Below are 6,875 nucleotides of genomic sequence, written 5' to 3'. Positions count from 1 at the left end.
CGCCCAAGCCCAGAGTTCAAGCCCCATGACTGACAAAAAAAAAAAAAAAGAAAGTCCCTACTGTTTGTGGCGCAATGATGGAGGACTCTTGTCATAGTTGTTATCCGTCAGGCCTGTTCTTCTCGAATTCCAAGGTAGCTATAGACTTGACTTCAGAGAAAACTGCTCAGAGCAAAGATAGAATCCCAAAGCCAGGGGCTGCTGGCTCAGGCCTGTAATCCTGCCTACCCAAGAGGTTGAGATCTGAGCTGAGAGACTCTTCAGTTGACCACCAAAAAGAAGCTGAAAGTAGAACTGTGGCTTGAAAGGATCCTTCACATCCATCCCAGGGGACCACCTGGAGGCAAGCAAGCATGGAAGAAAGATTATTATAAGGTTTATTAGAGGGGCCATATTTCCCCAAAGAGAGAGCACATGGCATCCATCCCTATTCAAGCAGCAGGAGGGTCTGGGGGCAGGAAGTAAGGTAGGTGCATGCTCAGATGGGTCTGGGGAGAGAAGGAGTGGCCAACTTTACGGTAGGAACTCAGGGCTGGGAGCAGCTCAGGGCTGGGTGGAGCTGAAGACCAAAGGTGGGCATAATGCTAACATGGCTCAATTAGTAGAGGGCTAGGTTTGAGCAAAAAAAGCTCAGGAACAGTGCCTAGGCACTGAGTTCAATTCCCAGAACACACACACACACACACACACACACACACACACACACACACACAAACATCCTACACCAAATTAAAAAAAAAAAAAAAAGGAGATACCAGTGGTGGCAGGAATGCCACGCTTTCAGTTCCTTTTGGGCTCTTGCAAGTCTCTGAGGAATCTGCATTTCAGCAAGATCAACTTTTCTAAGTCTCTTCTACAGAATGGGAACTTACATTTCAACAAGATCTTTACACAGTTCAATAGCAAGTTGAGTCTGTTAAGCTCTGAAGTGTGTATGTGTGTGTGTGTGTGTGTGTGTGTGTGTGCCTGTGTGTATGTACATGCTGTTATTTGGTCTTGATCTTTGGTACTCAGTGCTGTCTCTTAATTATTTTGCTCAAAGTGTCACTCTACCACTTCTGATTCTCTGTTGGTTAATTGGAGATACGAGTCTCACAGACTTTCCTGTCTGAACTGGCTTTGAACCATGATCCTCAGATCTCAGCCTCCTGATTAGCTAAGAGTACAGGTGTGAGCCATCAGCGATCCACTCATTTGTCATTAATTCTGATAGGTGGCAAACTTCTTTCTGGAATCTATAATCACCCACAGATGTAAACAAATACATTGTGTAATCTGCAGTAGATTCAATCCCAGGCTGGAAGTTTTGTTCTGAACACTACTGTGTTTCTTAGCACCTATCAATAAGGTGCTAGTGGTTGCTTGGGGCACAGGATGAGAGAATAGCACTGGAGGGTACTATCTAGAATAGACAACAATTATATTCAAATAACTAGGATAGATAGGTAACAGGGGTAATGCCCTTGATTCTTGTCCTCACATAACTTCGTTGAGTGCAGGCATTCTGAGTTCCAGCTGTCCAGTTCATGTTGTTTGGCTCATGTTCTCCACCTAAGCAAGGAACTCTTTTGAGACAAGAGACCACGACTTGCCCATTTTTCTGGTCTGCAGAACAATAGTTCTTTATAATGCAAATAAGACCCCAAGTTCAAACACACCTACACTATCAATTTTCATAAGCTCCCTTATAATGTGGAGACCCCTGGAATGTTCTTGACTAGGCAGTGGAGGTTGAGGAATGGTCCTTTGACAAATGTCTTTCCTTCTCTTCTCTTTTTGTGGGTGAGGGAGCAGTGTTGGAATTTGAGCTCAGGGCCTCACCTTGGTAAGCAGGTACCACTAGAACTACACCCTCAGCTCTTTTTCCTTTTGAAATGAGGTCTCAGTATGTTGCCCTGGTTGACCTTGAACCCATGGTCTTCCTTTTTCAGCCTCTCCAGGCCTGGGATTATGGCATACATTATCAGCTATGTGTGAGTTCCAGAACTCTAATTTTTTTTTTCCCTCCAAATGAAACTTCAGTCATACCTAGGGCTAAAAATCTGGCAGAAAAATTGGCAGAAGAGTCTATATCATGACTCAGTTCCAGCGGAGACCACTTAAATCACTTCCAGTAGCAAATGAGTGGCGCTCATCTCCTCCTCCCATCCCCAGGCCTGCGGGCAAGGTCTTCAGACTGGAGTCTATTGTCTCCATAAAGAAAAATCTTTCCTTCTGGGAGGACTTGGTCCACCTGACTCATGAAGGAAATTTATTGTGCGGGATGAGGCAGGCAGGAGGAATTAAGGAACTAAATTGGAGGATGTTGCTGATATGACTTTTTATTTCCCTCTTCTGTCACTTCTCTCTTTCCCAAGACTGTCAAACTTATACCTGTCTGGACAGGACTTTAGCTTCTAGAACATCAGAGTATATATATGATGGTACATAGTCTACTGAGCTGTTAAAAACTTTTATTATTGGTAGTGGGGACTTGAGCTCAGGGTCTTGTGATCAGTTTGTTTGGCTGGTGCTCTACCACTGGAACCATGCTTCTAGCCTGGCTTTTTGTTGGTTGGAGATGGGAGTCTTTGGGGCTGGCCTTGAACCTCCATCCTCAGATCTCAGCTTCCTTAGTAGCTAGGATCACAGGTGTGACCTACTGCACCTGTCCTTTTAAAACTTTTTTGTTCTTTGCTTAGAAATTTGAAGATGTTTCTACAGCTCTTTCATTCTAAAGTGCATCCAGTTCTAAGCTCCAGCAACCCAATCAACTGGCATGATGGCTGGATAGAAGTGGAAAGAAGGAATAGAATTCCCAAATGAGGAAGCCAAATTCCCAACCTTTGATCTCTTACTGTTTTCACTTAGCTGAGAGGTCTCAGCATTCATTTGAGCCCTGAATACCTATATTCAGTTGCTCTAGAAGGAACAATAGTCTGAGGCATTTTGACAACCCATGTTAAGAGAGACCATAATTCCAGGATCCAGGACTGGGGCTATGGTTTAGCCCCTGGAATGGTTGAGCTGAGACCAGTCTGCAGCAACACTCTTTATATACGAAAGACCCACTAAGTGGTGACTCCTTTTTGGTCTTAGAGGGAGGTAGGCATCATATTTATTTGACTTTTCATTTGTGAATCAAGAAAAGTGTAATATAGGGTGATAGCAATGTTTTCTTAATCACGAGCTAATTTTATACACCATTCCGAATTCTATAAAATAAATGGATACCACAAAGTCTCACTCCTTGTGTTTTTCCGAGGCAAGAGTTGCTGTTAGGATGGAAACAATTACAGAGCATCTAAACCGGACTTTCACAAGATACTGATTTCTTATGAAATCTGCTTCTGTAAATCAGTCAGCACAATCAGTAGACTGAGCTCCTAAAGATCCTTCAAATTTTACTAACAGTAACAGGTAGATTCAGAGAATCAGTAGTAACTGCATGACATCAAGCAGATATTAAATAAACTCATCACCTGCCTCTCCTGCCAAGTAGACTCAAACAGGCTCTTAGTAGGTCTCTTTCACTGTAAAATACAGGATGTTGTGCAAAAGCTTCTATTTTCCTTTATCACTACATGCCCGTCACTCTGCTATGTGTTTTACATGGGCTGTTTTGTGTGGTGTTCACATACAGCTCAATAGGTAAATGAGAAAAACAAGTCTAGTATCTGTTAACAGACTAGCATCTGCTAACAGAGGTTGGCACAGTGCCACTTCTGAACCCTTGCGAGATCTTTCCTAGCCCTATAAACACAAACTAAGCTTCTTCTGCCTGTCCAGAAGAATTCCCTAAAGTGAAAAGAGGGTGCTTACATAGTCTAAGATGAAAGAAGATAATAATGGACTCCCAGCCACAGGTCAAACAGCTTCACTGCAGCTCCAAGCACTTTACACTACCAACAGCCTCCCTCCCACAGGGGCCCAGCTGCCTGCAAGGCTTTGTTGGGAGACTAAGTGGCAGCCTGCTCCCCATAGCTCTCAGCCTCTGTGTCCATCTGAGTGAGCACTCAGGACAGAGTCCCAGGGCAGCCCAAAAGCAAGGATCATGATAACTGTTTGTAAAAATCTGTTTAATAAATATACATCTTAGAAGTACCAAAATAGTTACCAACAAAATACACTATCTACACAATTTACAGAGGGTAACACAAATCTTTGTAAGGTAGTAACTTTTGACCACATACTACCCAACACCACACTGGGTCAGCTACTAAATCTAGAGTGCTTCAATAAAAAGCAAAATAAATAAAATGTGGTCCTTTCGTCACTCTGGATAACCTTCACCTCCCCCACCCCCATCCCACAAGTTTAGGAGGCGTTTCCCCCCCTCCCCCACTGCAGTAGCTGGGCTTCAATTCAGGGCCTTTCGCTCTTGGCTTTTTTGCTCCAGGCTGGCCCTTTAACCAACAAAAACCACAAGTGGAGGTGTGGTGAAGGAGTCTCTTGAGTTTTCTGCCTGAGTTGGCTATGAACAGCCAGCAAAAGAGGCTTTCTCCAGGTTCCAATGATCTTTGTTGTTTTCCCACACAAAGTAATAAGACAACAAAGGCTGGTTCGTTACAGTACAGTGCTGGGGTCAGGCAGGTGTGTAAGAATACCCTTTACATTTTTTTGGGTTTTTTGTTTGTTTGTTTAGAAAAATAAAACTCTCTTTTTTTACAAATATACAAGTCCATGTTTTTTTTTTTTTTTTGACATTTTCTGTTCATAACGTCAGACGCTGGCCTCCAAACACACAGTCATCGTAAGGCAGCTAAAAAACAAAAGGAATAAAAGACTCATTAAACTTCCAGAATTTCACCAACGATGTTTGGGTGATAGGAGAGCTGCTACTGGAAATAACCCAAGTATTCTTGGACTCTTTTTCTCTAGAACCCAAATACAATAAAGCCCACAGGCTGCAGTTTTCCTATAATGTCCTCTATTTAAAAAAAAAATTGCTTAATTATACAGAGGGAGCTTTCGTTGCAGTATTTCCATATATGTTTACAATGCACTCCAATCTATTTCATACCCTCCATCATTCCCTATTGCTGGGTGTGTAGCTCGGTAGAGCACATGGCTAGCACGTGTGAGGGGGGACCTGGGTTCAATCCCAAGGACCAAAAAAAAGTAAGCCATTACAACCAAACCAGAAGACACACACTCTTGGGATGCTGGTACAGCATGCTAAAATTTGAGAACCTCATTATGTTGCAATCCCTATGATAAAGAGTAGCTTTAGTTCTGGGGAATTGGGAGGCCCATTTCTTGGCAGAATGTTGAAGATGATCATGAAGACTCACCTCATCTTCTGTGAACTCTGACTCCGTGTCATAGCTCTCCTCATCCTCGCTCTCTGGTAGCATCTGGAGATTTTCAGGGGTCAGCTGACCCAGCTGCTGCTGTATCCGTGTGCTTGGTCGGCCCCAAGTGAGTTGGTACGGGGAATATCCTTGGTAAGTAACTCTATTGACATCAGCCCCACACTTGAGCAAGAGTGACACCAGATCCGGATTCTGCAGGTCTACTGCAAGGTGGAGGGCTGTCCGGCCATTACAGGGCTCCTGGAACCAAAAGCAATTGAGATGTTTATAGCAGCAGCTGGAGATTTCTGCTTGCACCAAGAACCAGCCAAATGGTTCTCAGGAGGATTCACTCCATCTTGAGACATAGAACACTCACCTGAGCATTCACATCAGCACCCAAAGACACCAGATGTTCCACAATGCCCAGGTAGCCATGGATAGATGCTAAGTGCAGACACGTGTGGCCTAGAAGAAGCAATGATTCAAAGTATAAGCACTTGTTTGCAAGCCTCACACCAGAAGCAAGAACCTTTCTCCTATCTTTTCTGGCACAAATAGTCATGTCTTCTGAAATTTTAGAATTCCATAACAGACTCCAACAGGCATCATTTAAACATATCTTCTCAACCTTTCACATGCTTGGGAGTTTTAGGTTTGTCTGGACTCTTAAGTGAGTACATCTCTTTTTTCCCATCACCTGCCCTTAGATGATGCACACTGACGTACCATTGTAGTTTGTGGCTTGCAGGATGGAGTGAAGATGCTGTGTGGTGCAGGTCTGCGTGAGGACTCCCACACTGGCCAGGCAACCCTGCTCACAGGCAAGGTGGAGAGGAGTATTTCCTCGAAAGTCTCGCAGCTCAGGATCACAGCCAGCTCCCAGAAGCGCCTCAGCAATTTCTGGCTGGTTGGTGATCACAGCCAAGTGGAGTGGAGTCTACAAATGAAAGAGGTAACAGAAGGAATAAGCCATGGGAGGAAACCACAATCTGAGTCCCAGAGGTCCCCTGGTTGTAGATGCTGACTCTCTCTGACAGGTGGAGGGAAAGGGGTTTGCAAATACTGGAAACCAGGTCATCAAGACCTCAGCAAACAGATGTGATTTCCTTCACGTTGTTTAGGAAGTTTGGCTCATTTGAATGTAAAAGGCCGGGGTAGGTAAAGACCCTGTGCCAGTTAATATAGAAAGTTTTTGTGGGCGATGGTGCTACATTCAGCTGCACCACTAAGGTCAGGGAGGGCCCAGCGTTAGGGAAGCCGGCGCACCTGCTGCAGATTGTTCTGGAAGTTGAGGAAAGCCAGGTCTCCCTTCACCTGGCGGATCACTTCCATGGTCAGTGACTTCTCTTCATGGATGATGGCCAAGTGCAGGAACCTGCGGGGAAGAGAGGGAAACCCCCACCAAGGGCTGGTGAGTACGCCGCGTGGGGCCTGGGAGGCGCGGGGCCACGGGTGGGGGGGGCGGGGGATTACGCAAGGCCGGGGTTTCTGGAGGCCAAGGCCTCGGTGTTTTCCGCGAGGTTATTATGAGCTGAGTGTTCCTGGCAGGCGCCCAGGGACTTTCCGGGCCCCACCCCCTGGACGGCGGGCGCCGGCCTG

The 6,875-nt window shown here is 45.2% G+C and overlaps 1 protein-coding gene across 1 annotated transcript in view; it reads right to left on the bottom strand.

Annotated features, from left to right (window-relative positions):
• Nucleotides 1-4,673: 4,673 nt before the first annotated feature.
• The window catches only part of Nfkbia (nuclear factor of kappa light polypeptide gene enhancer in B-cells inhibitor, alpha), a 96,834-nt gene continuing 94,632 nt past the window's right edge, over nucleotides 4,674-6,875 (bottom strand). The window contains exons 4-8 of the mRNA XM_013012239.1: nucleotides 6,543-6,778; nucleotides 6,003-6,213; nucleotides 5,653-5,741; nucleotides 5,274-5,534; nucleotides 4,674-4,741 (exon numbers count right to left, since the gene is read on the bottom strand). Of these exons, the coding sequence (XP_012867693.1) occupies nucleotides 4,694-4,741; nucleotides 5,274-5,534; nucleotides 5,653-5,741; nucleotides 6,003-6,213; nucleotides 6,543-6,778 (845 nt within the window). The 3' untranslated portion in view covers nucleotides 4,674-4,693. The remainder of the gene's footprint in view (nucleotides 4,742-5,273; nucleotides 5,535-5,652; nucleotides 5,742-6,002; nucleotides 6,214-6,542; nucleotides 6,779-6,875) is intronic.

Source organism: Dipodomys ordii, unplaced genomic scaffold, assembly GCF_000151885.1.
Source record: "Dipodomys ordii isolate 6190 unplaced genomic scaffold, Dord_2.0 Scaffold16, whole genome shotgun sequence".
NCBI classification, from domain to species: Eukaryota; Metazoa; Chordata; class Mammalia; order Rodentia; family Heteromyidae; genus Dipodomys; species Dipodomys ordii.
This window is presented reverse-complemented; position numbering and strand designations above follow the sequence as displayed.